The sequence below is a fragment of the Bos mutus genome, chromosome 25 (assembly GCF_027580195.1).
Source record: "Bos mutus isolate GX-2022 chromosome 25, NWIPB_WYAK_1.1, whole genome shotgun sequence".
Taxonomy (NCBI): domain Eukaryota; kingdom Metazoa; phylum Chordata; class Mammalia; order Artiodactyla; family Bovidae; genus Bos; species Bos mutus.
Window position 1 is genome coordinate 2,324,671 of NC_091641.1, and position 18,982 is coordinate 2,343,652.

At 46.9% G+C, this 18,982-nt stretch overlaps 1 protein-coding gene across 3 annotated transcripts in view; it reads right to left on the reverse strand.

The window, feature by feature from the left end:
• The window catches only part of CYTH3 (cytohesin 3), a 68,428-nt gene that overhangs the window by 46,093 nt on the left and 3,353 nt on the right, over positions 1 to 18,982 (reverse strand). The window contains exon 1 of one of the 3 annotated variants that reach the window (XM_070362785.1): positions 9,867 to 9,921. The exons of 1 other annotated variant lie outside the window; for it this stretch is intronic. In XM_070362785.1, coding sequence (XP_070218886.1) covers positions 9,867 to 9,906 — 40 coding nt within the window. In that variant the 5' untranslated portion in view covers positions 9,907 to 9,921. Of the gene's footprint in view, positions 1 to 5,928; positions 6,086 to 9,866; positions 9,922 to 18,982 lie in introns of those variants that run through there. One more of the 3 variants, XM_070362784.1, reaches the window with a different exon arrangement.

Consider the following 18,982-nt stretch of genomic DNA (forward strand, 5'->3'; position numbering starts at 1 on the left):
AGAAAAGACTGGAAAAAGCTTCGAAATGTCAAAAAAATAATTCTTGTATTACAATGAAAACTTAAAAACTTTCAATGGTCAAAATCTTGAAAGAAACCTTCCTAAATTATCAGTAATTTAAATTTTTCATTCAACCATCCTGGGGGAAAGACTGAATGATCTTGCTATTCCTTTTTTCAGTAAAATACATTATTGTTATGTGCAGAAGTTATCAATTAGCTAGAGCAGGCAACCAAAAATGCAGGGAAAAGTATAAAGTTGTGTCAAGCACAGAAAAGAACTGTGGGATTTGTCTGAGGTCTGACTTGTTTGTGGTTTTCTAAGCTTTCTAAAATTTCTAAGTTATGAATTCTTTCTCATTGTAAGCAATTTCGCTTTGATACTCAATTCTGTGCTATTTTTCTTGAAGAGGGTGTTCCAAATGATGAATTTCATGTCCCACAAAAGCTGGCTCCTCCCCAGCTGGCCAAGGATGTTCGGATGGGGCAGCTCGCTGGGCTCTCTCTACTTCTCCTGGTCCTCACCACCCTCGGAAGGTGCACCTTTGGGAAACCGCGTCTAGAGGGGGCCACTGCCACACTAGACCCGCCTCACCACCTGCAATCACACCAGCCCTCTTCCCCAAGCCTTTCTGCCTCAAAGACCTTCCTAAAGATCTGTCCAAAAACATTTCAAAATAGCATGGGGATGAGTCACGGAGGATCTAAATTTCTAAACAAATACATTCCACAGAATGGATAATCTCCCACTAAGCCCTACCCCCCAAAAGGCATTTACTTCTTAAAGATTTTCCCATATGTGGGCAGAAGAAAAGCAGGTAATTCTCCTCTAAATAAATTCAAAAGCCCATGACAAAAACAAAACTAGACTGGGAATCCCTTGGCAGTCCAGTGGTTAAGACTGCATCTTCACGGCAGGGTGCACAGGTTCAATCCCCAGTCAGGGACCTAGGATCCCACATAACCTGATCCTACTCCATGAATTAAACTTACCTGTATTTTTCTCCCTCTAGTGATGTGGAATGTATACCCTTCAAATAGTCTAGACGTTACTTGAAGTTATTTTTTAAAAATCACGCTACTAACTATATTTTTCTATTTTTCAAGATCAAAAATAAAACAGTAAGAGGAAAAGGCAGGACTTTTACTTTGCACAACCTCCCTGACTCCCCCATCACCTACTTCTTGGCTTCTGTTAGAGTTCAATCCACCTTTATTATTGCTGCCATTATTACTGAATTACTGTGGGGTTTTTTTCATTACATTATCTTCTCTGGCAAGACTTACAACAATTGAATTTTGATTTGTAACCAAATCTATAATTACATACACTTAAACTTATGTTTACATGATTTCAATTCCATGTCGATTTTATTATAAAATAAATCACATTATGAATCATATTATAAATATAAGTCACAACTTTCTCCTTCCGTAGTTATTCTAATTAATCTTTTAGTAGATTGGAATATATCTTTGAAAAAGTGCCCCCCCACCCCACCCCAAGAAAAATTCACAGCTGGTCTATCAGGAAGATATTTGGTCCAGGTAGCAGTGGGGATGGGGGGTGGGGCGGGGGGAAGCTCCTTAAAGAGTAAGGAAATGTGCTGGCCCTGGTAATTCTTAAGTGCAAAAGCAGGGTGAGCTCAGCAGAAGGCGGGGTGCTAGGCCTGACTTCTGTACCTTCACAGAACATCTGTTTGTTGCCCTCACAAATGAACAGCAATTAGTGTAATTATTTAATTCTTGGTTACAATCTTTCAGCCACGAAACTCTTACCCTCCACTCTATCTTCTGGCAGTGTTACAGTAAAGCCTAAAGTCGTCGTGATTCTTCCTTGTTAAGTAACCTCCCCCCGCCCCCCTTCTGACTGGCTGGCTGTACAGTATTTTATCTTTGAGATCTAAAACTTTTACAAGCACATTTGCTCTTTCCACTAATTTCATCTTAGCAGAATGAGCCCTTTCAATACACAGAAGCAGCTGTTGTTTTTTCAGCTCAAAGATAGGTTTTTCCATTGTATCTCTGATTACTGTTTCTGTTCTGCTGGTTTGGGTAGGCTTCCTCAGGAACAACTTATTTAGATCAGAGCACTGATTAACTTGCTACATTGGAATGATGTTCTTCCTGCAAATGCATTTAGTATCATTAAGGTTTCTTCCTCTCAGCTCATTCATTTCATCTGCCTTATCTCCTCTTTCAATCACGTTATTTCAGAGTCTTCCTTGAATTTTATTTAAATTGAATTTTATTTTTTAAAAAGGCACAGGGCAGATTCAACCTGAAACTGACTTAGTTTCTACGGTCCTCCTCAGAAACTACACTTTTGCTCTGCCTCAGAGCCTGTCACTGTTGCTTATTTTATCCTTGCAACATGTTGCTTCTTTGCTTTTTACTTATCATGGAACAAGGGTATTCAGGTGCGATTTGCCCTCAAAACGATGGCTGGTACTGCTTAGGAAGCTGAGTTTGGTGGGCTTTTTTTTTTTTCCTTCCAGATCTAAGTTTGTGAGCTGAAGGGCTGAGGCACATCAAGTTGCGTCACCCATTCGAGAGTGGTCCAGCTTCTCCATGAATCCATCATGTTGCTTCTGTGACCTAGTTTCTGTACATCGCTCTCCATCTGGCACAGCTTCTACTCCAGAGTTGGGGTGCTCCCGCTGCATGGGGGGTGCGGCACGACTGTGGAGCCGGGGGGGACCCCTCTAGTCTTGAGCACACTGCAGCTGTCTGTGTCCTCCGGCCTCCAGCTGCTCGGAACACCAAGGCTGCGCGGGGACCCACAACCCTGTGCCTGCGGCCCCGCAGCCTCACTCTCCCTGTTCTCACTGCAGTCGGCAGCGCCGAGAGCACATCCTCTTACACTTCTAACCCTGCACCGAGCCCTTGAGAAGCAGTCAGGAGTCAGCCCCTGGGATCTCTTCACCCTGATTTCAATTCTCGCCATTCGGTTTTTTCACCTATTTTTTTTTTCCTCCATCACTTCCATCAGAACCTATTGACCCAACGGGGAGGAGAGGCCGGAAGTCAAACACCAGTGCTCAAGTCCCACCTTCCCTCAAGTTTCCAATGATCCTCTTCTCAAGGGTTCTAGCTTCTGAATCCTCCTCCTTTGGGAGGCAGTTACCCTCTCCATTAAAATTTTGTATTACATTTTCTCTTTCCCGTTGTTTTTCCCCATCCGTCTGGACATATTTACAAGTAGACGCAGCTGTGCAGCTTCCTCTCGCACTGGGTTAGGTACCTTCCCTCCTCGACTTGCATCCTGAACGGGAAGGTTCGCTGTGCTCAGTCCCCGGCAAGCTTCACTTTGGGATGAAAAGCCCCATCACACAGCGGGGGAAAAAGCTCCAGTTGCGTGCTGGTACCTACTGTGGGAGCCCCAATTCTCCCCAAGAGAATTCCATCTCCATGAAGAAATATTTGCCTAACGGCAAAGTGCTATCGCCTCAAAACAAGAAGGGAGAGCTGGGAATTCCCCGGTGGTCCAGCGGTGAGGCACTTCGACGGCTGTGGGCCCGGCTCTGATCCCTGGTCGGGATGAGAGAGGGAGCGCCCCCTGGCGGACGGCCTGAGTCCTCGACCACATCCACGACCACACTCGATCAGCTCAGGGGCTGCCCGGGAGCCCTTTTGCTCACGCTCAAGCTGCATCCGGTTTTCATCTTCTTGTTGAAAGGTTCAAACTTCTTGTCTCTTTCAAAGGTCTGTAGAAAACTCTCCCCTGCTAAAAGGTCCCTCTCCCAGTCTCTGCTGCTCTGAGTTTCCTATTGCCTCCTTTCTGATTGTTTCCTGGGATCTCAGGGTGAATAGGAGTTTCCCAGGTGGTGCTAGTGGTAAAGAACCTGCCTGCCAATGCGGGAGACTCAAGAGATGTGGGCTCGATCCTTGAGTTGGGAAGATGCCGTGGAGAAGGGCATGGCAACCCACTCCAGTACTCTTGCCTGGAGAATCCCAGGGATGGAGGAGCCTGGTCCAAAGGGTGGCAAAGAGTCAGACATGACTGAAGTGAGTTAATGCATGCAGGGTGATCAGAGGACAGAAGTCTGGTCTCAAGCGTCTGCCGCTGGGATCGCATTTGCAAAGTCTCACTGGATCCCCACTGGGAGATTCTCTGTGCTTCCATTAACACATTTCAGTACAGCTCACTGGGAAAGTCGGCTTCTTGTACCCATATGTTGGTTTCCAGCGTAAAAATCTTCTACCGACAACGTGGTTCTGCTCTGAAGCAACCATGCAGAGCATTACAAACATTCTAAACCAAAGCATGACGACAGCAAGCCTTCAGTGTCGTCCTTCTTCAAATAAAAATGTCAAAAATAAGCTTCAGCTTTCTCAATGGGAAGAAAACACATGCCAACTTAAAAACCTTCAAGGCAGCACACAAACCACGCTTCAACCACGTGACAGAGGTGAGTAAAATCTCTCCAGCCAATCCAGGGCCCCTGCACTCCCAGGCAGAGTGCAGGCGTTCCACTGAATCATTCAGGGTGTGGATGAGCTCGGAAAATGGGATCGTGCTACAACGCGGAGGGACTTGCTCCGAGAAGGGAGCCAGCCACAGATGGCCATGTCCATGAAACGTCCAGAACAGGCAAATCCACGGCGACAGAAGAGTGGGGCTGAGTAGGGAGGCTTGTGCCAACAGAGACGGCGCGCTCTTTCAGGTGATGAGAATGTTCTAGAACCACATGATGGCTGCATAACTCTGTGAATATACCAAAACCCACGGAATCGTATAACTCTAAAAGGGTGACTCTTCAGACACAGAAAACAAAGTTGTTACCAAAGAGGGGGAGTGGCAGAGAGGGATAAATTAGGACCTTGGGATTAGCTGATACAAACTAGCATCTATAAATAAACAACAAAGTCCTCCTGTATAGCATGAGAGCTATATTCAACATCCTGTGATAAACCATGCTGGACAAGGATATGAAGAAATGTATATTAATACATGTATAACTGAATCGCACTGCTGTATCCCGGAAACACAACATTGTCAATCAACTATACTTCAGTTTTTTAAAAAAGGAAAAAAAATCACAACACTTGAAAAAAATAAAGCTTGAAAAACTTTTAAAACCTAAACAGTGAAAATAAAACATAAACTTTTTTAAAAGGGTGACAAAATATTATGTAAATGACAGTTCGGTTTCTAAAAAGAAAAGAAGAGGTGCCGTAACACCTTCATTACATCAGTCACTTCAGGAGAAGAGGGTCTCCGGTGCTACACGAAGCAGCAGACCAATCAGCTGTAAATCTAAGACACTACCAGACTGTTCTTTTGTTTAGCTAAGTCATGCCCCACTCTTTTGTGACCCCGTGGACTACAGCCCGCCAGGCTCCTCTGTCCATGGGATTCTCCAGGCAAGAGAACGGGTGGGTTGCCATTTCCTTCTCTAGGGGATCTTCCTGATTCAGGGATCGAACCTGCATCTCTTATGTCTCCTGCACTGGCAGGCGGGTTCTTTACCACTAGCCACCTGGAAGTTTAAAAAAAAAGCAAAAACTATGACTAAAACTGGGACAGAACAGAGGCAGAGGAAACTAGTGCGAAGTCTCTTGAAGGGTCATTAAAAAAACGCTTCTGTCAGTGGGAGGCAGAAAATAGTAACTTGTGAGAACCCAGGAGACTGAACTGTCCAGCGTAAAGTGGGTGAGGGTTCTTGAAAACAGCGGTCCCGCGGGCACAGACACAGTAAGGGTCTGAGGGACAGGGCAGGGTGCTCTTCAATGTGTTAAGCAGCACCCATTTCTTACATCCACTGAAGTGTCACGGGTTTATTTTTCTTATAAAGTTTACACAGCCTTAAGACAATCGACGGTATTTCTATGCTAAATAATAAATATATTTACTACTGATGCCCTGAACCTCAGAAATGTAGAGAGATTATCTAAAAACAGAGTACAGAGTTTCAAAGAAACCTACCCAGCAAGTCAAGTCCAGAACCCACAGCTTGGACGATCACCGTGGAACCCCAGGACTTCTTCACAGGCCGTGCGGGTCTCGAACTGCCCCCAGACAAGATGTCTGCTACAACTGGAAGAAACCTGAGAAATCTGACCTCCATAATATTAAAAAAAAAAAAGAAACAAAATGCTCAAGATGCACAAGCATGTGAAAATCACTAGTCTTGTGATTACTACATTGATCACAAAAAGTATTATCTGGAAACCTATAATCCATTTTCCGCTACTGGGTGACATTACGCGTGCCTCCTGCTTTTAAGGTAGCGGTGGCTCATACCATAAAGAATCTGCCTGCGATGCAGGAGACCTGGGTTCAATCTCTGGGTTGGGAAGATACCCTGGAGAAGGAAATGGCAACCCACTCTAGTATTCTTGCCTGGGGAATCCCATGGACAGAGAAGCCTGGCATGGGGTCACAAAAGAGTCGGACACGACTGAGTGATGAACACTTGTAAGACAGAGCTGATCATGGACGAGGGCTTTTACAGGAATTATGTGGAAGCAGACAGGCAAATTTGAAATCTAATTTTACTGAACTGCTGATTCTATACTAACTTGCTCTCTGGCAAATGAGTTAAGTATGACTTCTACGGAACAGACCTAAGGAAAGAAAACACCACTCTTTCCCCAGATTGCTGCCCCCTCCAGGGGAGCATGAACAGCACTTTGAGGGGTCCCTGCCCTGCTGAAAACATGTCAGCTTCATGCTGTTCACCTAACGTGATTAAAAGGGAGAGACCAAGACGCCTGCTGGACTCCTCGCAGACAGAAGGAGCACTTCAGGGCAGGTCTGGCAGGGAGACTCCTGGAACCAGTCACTGTCTCTCGAATACTTTTGCAGAGTGTCACTTTTTTTTTTTTCCCACCCTGCCCTTTCCTTTACTGAATTTTCATACAGTGAGTGTGCTATGATCATCACCGGATATACTAACAACAACAGAAAAAGCTACAGCTGGATCCTGTATTAGCCTCAGCCGCAGCTCAAGTCCACAAACGTTTAAAGCCAATAGGAAGGCGTGGAGGGAAGGAGAGAGGAAGAAAACGACTTGTTCCTGAGAGCTGGAAGGTCTGCTCTTCCTCCAAGGTTCTGGCAGCAAAGACATCTCTTCTGTGTTATGTAAATAGTTTGTCTTACTAAGTTTTCCAATTCTAAAGCTCGTTTCTTTGTGAAACCAGGGCCAAATATTAAAACAAACTCCTCAGTATGTTAAGCCAGATAACTAATCACCTCCATATGGGGGTGGGCTAACCAACCACCCTGTGCGTTGGTTCCAAGTCCGCCCACGCGCATACTCCACTGACATCTGAGCCGGTTAGTAACTCCTTTTGGTTACCAATCTGATCCACATTTACCAAAGAACAAGAAAAATGAATGTGGCTTTGACCTTGAATCAAGCAGATGACTTTAACATATAGTTCTTTAAATGACAAAGAAACCAAAGCATTCCTCTCTTCTGTTTACATGTATGTCATCTAGACTACAGGATACAGATAATGGTGTGAGGCAACCAGCCTGGGCTCTCTTAAAAAGTCATTGTAGAAAACAAAAAGTTGTGTTTTTTTTTTTTAAGACTGAGGATACAGAACTAAATACAAAGTGTAAACCCTGATGGGAATCTGGATAGGTAAGAAAAAAGCTATAAAAGGCATTGTGGGAACAAACTGGGGAAAGCAGAATTTGAATGACATGTGAAAGCATAGTATGGACTCACTGCTGGGTCCCTTAAGTGTGGCAATGGTTGTGGTTAAGTAGGAGACTGTCCTCGGGAGATGAATGCTGTTTAGTATTCAGGAATAAAGTGTTACATTATACATAACTTACTTTCAAATGGGTTAGCCAAAAAAAAAAGTAGTATTAACAGTATTAAGAGATAAGGCACATGTGGCAAAATGCTAGCAATGAGGTTACAGATACATGGATATTGACAGCACTATTTCAACTGTTCTGTAGACTCAAAGGTTTTCAAAATACCAACTTGAGAGAGAAAAAGAAACAATAATCGTCCTGCCAATCACCAGTTATTCCTAAGCCCAAACCCACAGGATCCGCCCCTCTGCTCTGCTGTGAATACAAACGGGGGCAAGGGGCTGGCCTCTCTGATGACTAACGGCTTTAAATGCCTACTGATTGGGATTTTTCATTAATTTTTCAGGACATAATTTCACATGGGCTTTTTCATGTCCATTTTACATATGAGAAGACTGAGACTTAAGGAGATTAAGTAATCGACACAAAGCCTCAAGGCTGGAGGTACCACAGCTGCAGATATTTGCTTTAAAATGTCAACAGCAAATAACCGGTTCAAATGTTTAAACAAACCTCCCTACTAGACTCAGATTCTCAGAACAAACCACTGACGCCACGGTTGACTATCTCCTGCCTTAAACTGGGAAATCTGTCAGAAACATCCTTCAGTGGCTGACCTGATGGAGCAAACAGGCAAACCCTGGACTCTTAATGCCCAGATTTCACAAGGGAGAAGGGGGCCTCTCCAATGCCCTGGGACTGAGGTTATCAGTGCAGCAGCAATTGCGTGGTTCATCCCAACACAGCAGCCAGGAGGAAGCATGGCCAAAGACAAGGAAGGCCACCCGCCACAGCGCTGAATCACCCCACAGCCCCCCGATTCCAATAAACGGATAAAAGTAATGGTCTCTGGATGGATGATGGATGAGGGGTGGGGGAGTGTAGGGACATTAGGGAACAAGAGCTTCAATAAAACATGCAGAAACAGCCTAAAATGAAGGGTTTATACTAAAAGACTCCCCTCTCCAGCACTTGGGGAAGGTGATCAGGTTAGCTTTTACCACCAGAGCTCCGTCTTTCATCTCTAACTAGTGAATGCTGGATGGGCCCTGGCTGTCAATTTATAGCTCTTTTAATTAAGGAAATGGTTTCTGAAATTCCCAGTCGCCAATCTGTTTGACTGCTAAAACCAAGATAAAACTGCCCAAGCCAAGCTCATGAGATTAGAGAAGCTTCTAGGCATTCCCTCTCCGAAGGGAGACAGCTGGGGCCAGCGACCACCCACCCGGAGGGCAGTGGGCCGGGGCGCACCCCTGACTCGGGGCTCCCGGGCAGGCCTGCCACAGATCTCCGGGCGCTGGAAGGACTAGGTGAAGCGGACTTTCCTCTCAAGGGTGCAATGCTTTTACCCTACCCCCAAATTTTCACAAACCCCTGGAGAGGAGAATGGCAACCCACGCCAGTATTCCTGCCTGGAGAACTCCATGGACAGAGGAGCCTGGAGGGCTACAGTCCCTGGGGCTGCCCACACACATTTTCACCAACAGAAAAGGGAGATAAAATTTCGAATGGAGAAGCAGCCAGAACACTTCTGAAAGCCTTTCTCAGCGTTACACACAGGCGAGTCTGCTCTGTATGGAAAACGTGACACAGGCTTCAGATGCCCCTCCGGGGGAGGGGGCAGAAGGGAGGCCCCCGAAGGTCCCAGAGACTGAAATCCTAAAGCCAAACACCTCAGCAGTGACAGCAGCAGAGCCCCTGGGGAAGCATCTTGACTTATGTTCTTTCCAGATTATAATAATCATGTTCTGCACATCCGGCCAAAGAACCGGGCATCTGGGAGGCAGAACCACCACGGGGGCTGCCAGACGGGCATGGGACCCACACACGTTCCCCCGGGCTGCCCCGCCGGCAGGAATGTTCTCGTGAGCAAGATTCAGAGCCCCTCAGGACCAGTCTGACCCGAGGAAGGAGGGAAGAAGGCATGTGACTTTTTGTCAAAACATCACAGTAACCGTCTGACGGGCACAGAGCTTAACCTCGATTTTCGATGAAAAGGCTCAAGCTCCAGAAACGGCGTGTCTTGGGGGAGCCCACGGCAGACACTCTGTGATTCCGGGGGACACGCAATGTTTCAGAAGAACACTCACCCGACATTAATATTCCTGTTGCGCAGGCGATGAAAGGCATCGTTTTATTCTCAAGACGGTTCTCGCCCTCTGAGTGCATCACACACTGCATCAAAGTCTGTGGCCACTTGTCCTCCCACACTCGGGAAATATGGCCTCATCGTGTGAACAGGCCAAACACTGAAAAGTCACTGAAATCCTCCCGTTTTCCCATACTCTAACACACACAGAAATGAACTCATCTGACTGTCTCAATTCAAAAAAATTTTAATCTAATTACTGCAACTTGGAAAAGGACATTCTTGATGGCTTTATTTCCTCTCCGAAGAGCTCAAAGGAAGTCCTGTCTTCTAACAGAATATTAAATGGCCGATGCCTGCCACTTCTGACTGCTGTGTTTTTTAAAAAAAAACCCTTCTGTGTTAAAATAAATGTAGTCATAAGGATGTGCCAAATGAAACTGTTAATGGATTTACGAGCATGTGAAAATACATTTTGTTTTATTCAATGTAGGAGAAAGTGTTCATCTCAGAAAGAAAGTATAACCTAGCCCAGTTCTTAAAGGGATAAATATATACACCCAGCGAACACGCGTGGGAGAGAGATGAGGTTTCCTCCAGGCCCTCAGTGGCCAAGATGAGATCCTTACTCTTGATAATTAAGAGACTGAAACCCGCCTGCTGCTCCAGCCAGCATCAGGCGACCTCGCGGCCCCTGGCTCCAGCTACCTCTCCATAGCCCCAAAACAAGACAGGTATGTCCCATGAGACAGGACACGTGGAGACGGGAGGGGAGAGGGCCCTCCTGGGTGGATGGGACCCAGCAACTCCACCGAGAGCCCAGCAGACCATCCTCAGCGTGAGGGCCTGGAACTTAACAGATTTGAGGGGTACCATGAATACAGGTCGGAGAAGGCAATGGCACCCCACTCCAGTCCTCTTGCTTGGAAAATCCCATGGATGGAGAAGCCTGTTAGGCTGCAATCCATGGGGTCGCTAAGAATGGGACACGAATGAGTGACTTCACTTTCACTTTTCGCTTTCATGCATTGGAGAAGGAAATGGCAGCCCACTCCAGTGTTCTTGCCTGGAGAATCCCAGGGATGGGGGAGCCTGGTGGGCTGCAGTCTATGGGGTCACACAGAGTCGGACACGACTGAAGTGACTTAGCACAGCATAGCACAGCATAGCATAGCATAGCATGAATACGGGTTGGCCACCACCAGGGCCCGACAAAGGCCACGGTAAGAGGAGAAACTGTTTCTTCCTTGAGTATTCCTCCAAAAAGGAAAACAGTCTCCCAAGAAGTCCCCCTGCAAACTGCCCATCACAGCTCATGATGAACTTGGCTTCTATATCCTTCCTTCAATCAATAAGGAAAACGGGATTACCTTTACTGGTTTAGACGGCTTAAGCAAATCAGAGTTGTTAAGCAAGCAAGAAAGGGAGGATTTATTTGGGATATGGAGCAAAATGGGCCACTACAGACTCCAACTCAGCCCTACAGACGGCCAGCCTACACGCGGTAGGCAGCAGAGAAATAACCCAGTTGACCTGTCTTTCCCCTGCTGCCCCAAAATGTCTAGGTCCTGTTTTCTGGTTTAAAATCAAGGGTTGTCATTTAAAAGTTACATGTTACAGAAAGCAAAAATTTTTTAAATACCTTCAAAAGTCTATGCAGCCACCCTAGCACTGAATCAATAGAGAAATAGCTAAGTAGTGACTGCTTTAATGAAGCCTCATATTATCAAATTGTGGTTTTAAAGAACTTCCAGAATGTAAAATAAATGCAACCCAGATGTTCTCTAAAAAAAAAAAAAAATGAAAACAAGATTGTTTTTACTTCATAGCAACCAAATAGGTCAACCCGTTTCCTCCTCCACAGAAGTCTCAGAGGACCACAAACCCCACTTGAAGAGCATGTGTTTCATATGCATCTGTCCAGAGAAAAAGGAAACTCTGCCGTCCAAGATAAACAGAGGATATTATATGTTCCCATGAAAGTGAATTTGAAAACTGCAGTAGGACTGTGTCTACATGTTGCCAAACATCTGGATGAAAACCGGAAAAGAAAAATCGCTACTAGCCAGATATTGGGAAATACTTTCCAATTATCATTAAAATGCCCAGTTTTATAGCAAACTGCCATTTTTTTACAGCAAACTGCCATTTTTATTAATTACAGGAATAAGTTGCTCAAAAGAAGAGAACGATAATTTTTAAAAATGGCCCTGCTACAAGTTTAAGACAGGAACTTATTTCTCCCTATTTGAACAGTGATCCTGGTGACATTAAGTCAGCGAAAAGAGCAAATTTGCTCTAGCAAAATCACAAATATTCTTAGCCAACTGAATTGACTCAGGTGAGTCTTTTCTAATATTTACAGAAAACTGAAAGACATTTACCCAAAATAAACACTTGCTGAACTGTCTCCAGTCACATTACAAAGCATGACAGGATCTCACGTCGGTTCTATCATGTTGACCGGGAGACTGACATTAACTGTGAAAAGTTGACAAGCTTGATTCACTTCAAAATTAGGATGCAGGGACTTCCCTGGCGATCCAGTGGTTAAGACTCCACGCTTCCAGCTCAAGGGGTGTGAGTTCAATCCCTGGTCAGGGAACTAGGATCCCACTGGCCACATGGCCAAGAAAAAAAAATCAGGCTGGAGAATCATGTACTTTTCTACTCTCATTTAAATGATTTACTGTTTCCCCACAAGTTTGAAATATTTAATATGCTTCATGCAGCTTTTGGGATACTATAGTAAAATTTATTTTTTCATTTCATTTCACTTCAGAAGTTTTAACAATCCTCTATTACAAACTGATAAACCTGCTTCCTGAAGGATGTGCCAATAACTTTAAGAAAACAATTTATCTCTCCCAAAGTTATTTATAATAAGAGTGGGAGTGTGCAAACAGCGTTACTACTCTAACTCGCCTGATGGACTACTGCTGGTCCTCCGTCAGCAGGATTTACTTGAGAAATGCTTACCTTTCTCATCCTAAACTCCTCTCCCCTCGCTTTCCCTTTGTTCTCATCACACAGCAAACTTCTAGGAAGGGCCATGGCCCAGGCTACGCCTCCACGAGGTAAAATCTCTCCCATTCACTTTCAGCCCTCTCCGGTCTAAAGTTATCAAACCCTGTAGACACGTGCCCACTCTCATTTCAGTCCACCTCTCATTCAGACCTGGGCTTCCCTGATGGCTCAGACGGTAAAGCGTCTGCCGGCAATGCGGGAGAACGGTGCTTGATCCCTGGGTCGGGAAGATCCCCTGGAGAAGGAGACGGCAACCGACTCCAGTACTCTTGCCTGGAAAACTCCATGGACGGAGAAGCCTGGTAGATGACAGCCCATGGGGTCGCAGAGTCGGACACGACTGGGCGACTTCACTGCACTTCATCCAGCACAGCTGGCCACTCACTGCCTCTGCTTCAAGCGCTCCTCCTGCAATTCCATACAGCCTTCAGGATGTTCTTGACTTTGCTGGCTACTCCTTCTTGGTCTCCTTTATTGGGCTGTCTGCAGTCCTGGGATTTTCCTCCTCTCTCAACTCTTTCTCCTGAGGGATGTCACTCATCCATTCCCATGAATTAAAATCTTCCTAGCAGACTACACAGCTAAGCATCTTCCTACCATCTCTACCAGGACATCTCACAAACAGGTCTGATTTTAAACACCAAAACTGAACTCCTGAGACTGTTTCCAGTCAAACCTGACCAGCTTGTTGCAGACAACCCTTCTGCCAAAAAACTAAAAAAGCTGAGCACGTTGTAAGAACTGACTGTGTGAAAGTATCAGAGGACCTAGGAGGCCAGGATCCTAGAGAGAAGGTGCAGTTTCCTCCTCGAGACACTTGCCAATTCAGGCAGAGTGAAAGGCCAAGAAGCTAGGCAAAGACAAGCAGTTGAGTATCTGACGTCAGCAGAATCTCCAGCAGTCTGATGGGACTGGGAGACCAAATTAGAACTCAGGGGCTGCCAAGCAGAAGAGGCGCTGGTAAACACCCCAAGCTTGCAGCTGGAACCACTGAAGAGCCATACCCTAGGAGAGGGGTAACCACAGGGGGACCGACCCTCACGGTTTTAAAGTGGTATTTCCCTATCCTAACTGCCTGCCAGAAGCCTCTCTAGAGGAAGACAGTCCCAAACTACCCCTACCATTTTTCATACCCATCATCCAGAATTTAATTAAAGCTTAACAGGCAATCTAGAAAACCAAGGGTGAAACAGACAACAGAATATACTCACAGGATGCCCAGACGTTTATCAGACCCAATAACTGATTAATACAGGAAGTCACAGACAAGATCAAAGTTTTTCATGGAAAACTGGTATCTAAAAAACAAAATCAACAACACTGAAAAGGGCAATGACTGAAATTAAGAATTTAACACAGAGTAGACAGAGATGAAGAGAGGATTAATGCACTGGAATGTAGGTCAGGAGAAAATTATGCAGAGTGAAGCATGGCAAGATCGAAAGGATGAAGGACAGGAAAAACGTCGAAGAGATATAAGGACATGATGAAGAGGTAATCAGTGTCCCAGAGGAGAAGAGACAGGACATGCAGCCAAAATAATAAACGTGGAGACAGACGCTAAGACTTCTCCAAATCTAATTTAAGAGTAAGTCGTGTCACTACCCTACCAAAAAGAACCACCACCACGGATTCCCATAAGGACCAATTCCAAGAAAACCCCCTCTGGACCCTGCACAAAAACCTGATACAATGAAGAACCAGAGGCAGAGAGAAAAGTCCGAAAAAGCAGCACAAGGCGGTGGGAGAGATACAGCACCCTCAACAAAACAAGCCTGATACAGCCGGCTGTCCAACAGAAGCAATGGAAGGCAGAGAGCAGTGACTCCACATGTCGAAGCACGGCAAGGAATAGCCAGCCAACTCACAACGGTATACCCAGAGAAACTGTCCTTCAAAAGTGAGAGCAAAATAATGACACCTTGGACCAAAAAAAAAAAAAAAAACAAGTGGACCCTCCAAACAGTTTTCTCTCAAGACTTGCCCTTCTCATGAAGCTGCAGCACCACCTTCGGTCATAGGAGCCAGAAACCGAGGAGTCACCTCTGGCTTTTGCAGTTCCTTCTCCTTTAACCTCCAAGCTGTCAGTTCGTTTTTCTGATTCTCCAAAATACATCTAGCAAAGCCATGCAGATTAAAACAACACATCCTTTCTTACCAGGAGACGGCAAGACATTTTAAAAGTCCCACACAGGGCAAGAGCTGATTAGAATACTGATAATACACCTAGTGGGAAAGGAACCTGCCAACATCTGGGGAAATGGAAAGCATACCTCAACCCACAACTGCGATACTTGCGAAAAGCTTTCACACGCTCGTAAATGGAGGTGAGCACCCGCTCAGTGCTGTTTGTAACGATCCAAATTCAAGGTGACAGTCCAAGTGCAGGAGAAGAGAAATAACACGTAAACAGGGTCTCTGTGACAGCGTGGAGAGCCTCTACCTGGAGCTGCAGAACACCACACGCAGCGCAGTGCCATTTTTAATAGTTTTTAAACCAAAAATAGATCCATGCATCGCTTGTGGGCACACACACACACACATGTTCAAGCATGAGAACCGTTCCAGGGGGGCCCACATCACATTCATCATGGTTGCCTCGAGGAAGTACAGAAGGCAGGCAGGGAACCAGAACTGCTCAACAACAGCGAGTTCCACTCGCTCAGTTTATGAACAAGTATTTACCGGTGGCCTGTTACACACAGTGGCCCAGGTCTTGGAGACACAGTGGCGGGTAAAAGCAGACCACAGTCCTGCGTTCACAGAACTCACATTCTGAGAAAGAAGACACCAGCCATGACCGGGACGGGAGCAGGTGAGGAGTGATAAACGCCAAGCAGAAAAAAGAAGGCTGGGAAAGGGGACAGCGAGGTGCTGCTTACGACAGGCCGGTGGAGGAAGACCTCTGCGGAAAGGAGACACGGGAACAGAAGCCGGAAGGAAGGAAGCCAGGGCGTGCCCAGCCATCCAAGGGGAGACCGCCGCGGGAAGAGCAGGGGCCGGGGGCGCTCGGTAGGTTCACGGGAACAGCAAGGAGACCGGCGAGGGGGCACAGGTGAGGGGACCCGTCAACGGAGGAGAGAGGGCAAGGACAGGCCGAGATAAGAGTAGTCTATGTTTTTAAAGGGTTATCAGCAATTCCCAGGTGACTCAGTGGTAAAGAATCGCCTGCCGGGCAGAGTTGCAGGTTCAATCCCTGGGTGGGAAAGATCCCCTGGAGAAGGGAGAGGCCAATCCACTCCATTATTCCTGCCTGGGAAATCCCACAGACAGAGGAGCCTGGCGGGCTACAGTCTATGGCACCAGAGAGAGGCAGACACGACAACCACCACCAGGGCTACCAAGGAGAGTTCGTGAGAGCCCGAGTGTGGTGCACACAGCAGCAAATGCCTCCTGTCGGGCCTCTTGGAGGCAAAGCATGCAGACCCCCGCAGAGGGCTCGGGCACCCCAGACCGCAGGTCCTGGATGCAGGCAGCAAAGGGCTCTGGGATAACCGAGGACAGCGCGGACGTGGAGAGGAGCGACACGACCTCTGGCTGCCAGACACCAAGGACAGCATCAGGGAGAATGGAGCCCTAAGGGAGGGCTAAAGCAGCAGAAGGGGACCCCGCCTGAGCAATGGAGGCACGACGCTGCCGGGCACAGAGGTGAGACATGCGTCTGAAATGCCGTCCTTGTTTTTTGTAAAGACCTGAAATCAGGCGACAGAACACGGAACAGCTACTATATGGACCCTGGGTAATGGGAACATGAGAGTTTCACTGCTTTCTGTGCTTTGCCTTCACTTCTGCCGCTCGAGCCGCCTCACCCTGGGGCCGGGCCCTGGTCCTCGCCACCCCTCCTCCCCTCCGGCACAGGGCAGGGTGTCCAGAGGTTAAGGGCAAGGCCTCTGGAGCCAGCATGCCAGGGTTCGAGGCCCGGCTCCACCACTTGCTAGCTGTGGAGCCTGAACCAGGTTACCTGGCTTCCCTGTGCCTCCACGGCTTCCCTTTTCATCCATAAACAGTGCTGATGGTAAGTCCCTACCGGGTTTATTGTGCAAAGTAAATAGGTTAAGATCCGTAAGGCAGGCGGGACAGAACCGGACACAGAGGCCATTCTGTAAACATTAGCTACAATTATTTAAACATAAATCAAATGTCATTCCCCAGGTTGAAACCCTTCGTCGGCTTCATGCACCTCGAATAAAATCTGAATTCCTTACCTACTCAAACTGCCGGACACGTCCCAGCTCCCTCTCTGCTCACACCACACGGGGCAGCTTTGGGCCCTCTACTAGCCAGGCCCTGGACCCCTTCAGGCCACCCCTGAAAGAGTTTTCTCCCCAGAGGCCGCCTGCCCCCACCCCACCCACCCCACTGACCTGCTCCCGCCCCCATCCCGCTCACCCCCAACCTCTCTTCACACATCAGCATAATCTGCAAGGACTTGATACATCTGTTTACATTTTTCATCAGTCTCCCATCTAAACAAAAGTCCGAGGAATGCAGGAAATTCAGCTGCTTTATTCATCATATACATCCTTTCGCACAGGACCGGGCATTTGGCAGGGACAATATCGATGTCTGCTGAATAACTTGTTCTAGAAAAGAGTACTCTGAAAGCACCCATCAAGCCACTTTTGAAGCACTCAAAAGAAAGCGGTTTATTTCTTATGCATAGGCTGAAAAACAAGTAATGTATTCCACAACTTTCTACATGCTATCCTGACATTTTAATATAGCAAAACTCTACAAAATATTGAAGCGTTATGTGGTACACCCGAAACTAATGTAGCATTTTAAGTCAACTATGTTTCAACTTCAACAAAGGGTGTTTCCTTACCAGTGTACTATTTTTCTGTGAAACTGGTTTCCAGTTTGGGAAACAATGGAGATGGACAAGCCTTTTTTTGAACACCAAAAACTAAACAGGCATAGAGAGAGGTTTCGGTTTCCCTGCCTCCATCAGCCTCCCCTCCAGGTAACCACTGCTATGAGTTCCTTGTTGAGCCTTCCTGAGAATTTTCATGCAAGCACTTCCTTTTTGCCCCCTTTTTGAAAACGGAAATGGTAACAAACAATGCACATTTGCTTACAATCTGCTTTTATAACTTAGTAAAACATTTGGAAGTCTTTGCCCCTCAATTCCTAAGGAGCCTCCTCATTCCTTTCTACAACCTCACATCTTCACTTGCCATCTGGGTATATAACCTGCAGCACACACTCAGGTGACTCCCTATCTTTTACTATTACAAACCACACAGTGAATAATCTTGCATCTCACACAGGTAAAAATACATGTGAAATCCCTGAACTAGCACTGCTGCCTTGCTTAAAGGATATGTGTGTGTGCATGCTCAGTGGCTCAGTCGTGTCTGATTCTTTGCGACCCCATGGGCTGTAGCCCTCCAGGCTCCTCTGTCCATGGGATTCTCCAGGCAATACTGGAGTGGGTTGCCATTTCCTCCTCCAGGGGGTTTTCCTGACCCGGGGATTGAACCCGCATCTCCTGTACTGGCAGGCAGGTTCTTCACCACAGTGCCAAGCTGCTGTATCTCTTTTGGGCCCACCCAGAGAAAACCTCTGAGGACCTGAAGGAGAGGGAATTTAAAACAGGGGGGTGGTTACACATGTGACAGAAAAGCCAAGGATCATACAAGAAATAGTGAGACGATGCAGAGATAGCAAGAGAAACAAGCGGCCACCATCTCTACACTGGAGGGTTAGAGGAAGGATGGCTTTCCAAAGCTCAGGGGCTGGGTCAACAGGCAGGAGCTGGAGCCAAAAGCAGATCAGCCGCTAGACACACACACGGCTGGAGGCAGAAGGCTGGAGGCAGGAGGAGCGGGCGGATGATAACCTGGCGCCTCCCTGAGCGCCTGCCATCCGGTCACCCAACGGCGGGCGCCTCCCATCGGCCAAACTGCGCCCGAGGTGAGCCCCGCGGCGGGCGCAGGGCAAGCGAGGGATCCACACCCACCAAACCGTGGCCGGCGCTGCCCCCTTAAGAGCGGTAACTGATGGATACTCTGGCCCACAGATGGTTTCAGGTGTGGGGGTTATCGCTCGTCTGACAGGCGGAATCCAGGATCTCAACCTGGTCTTAAT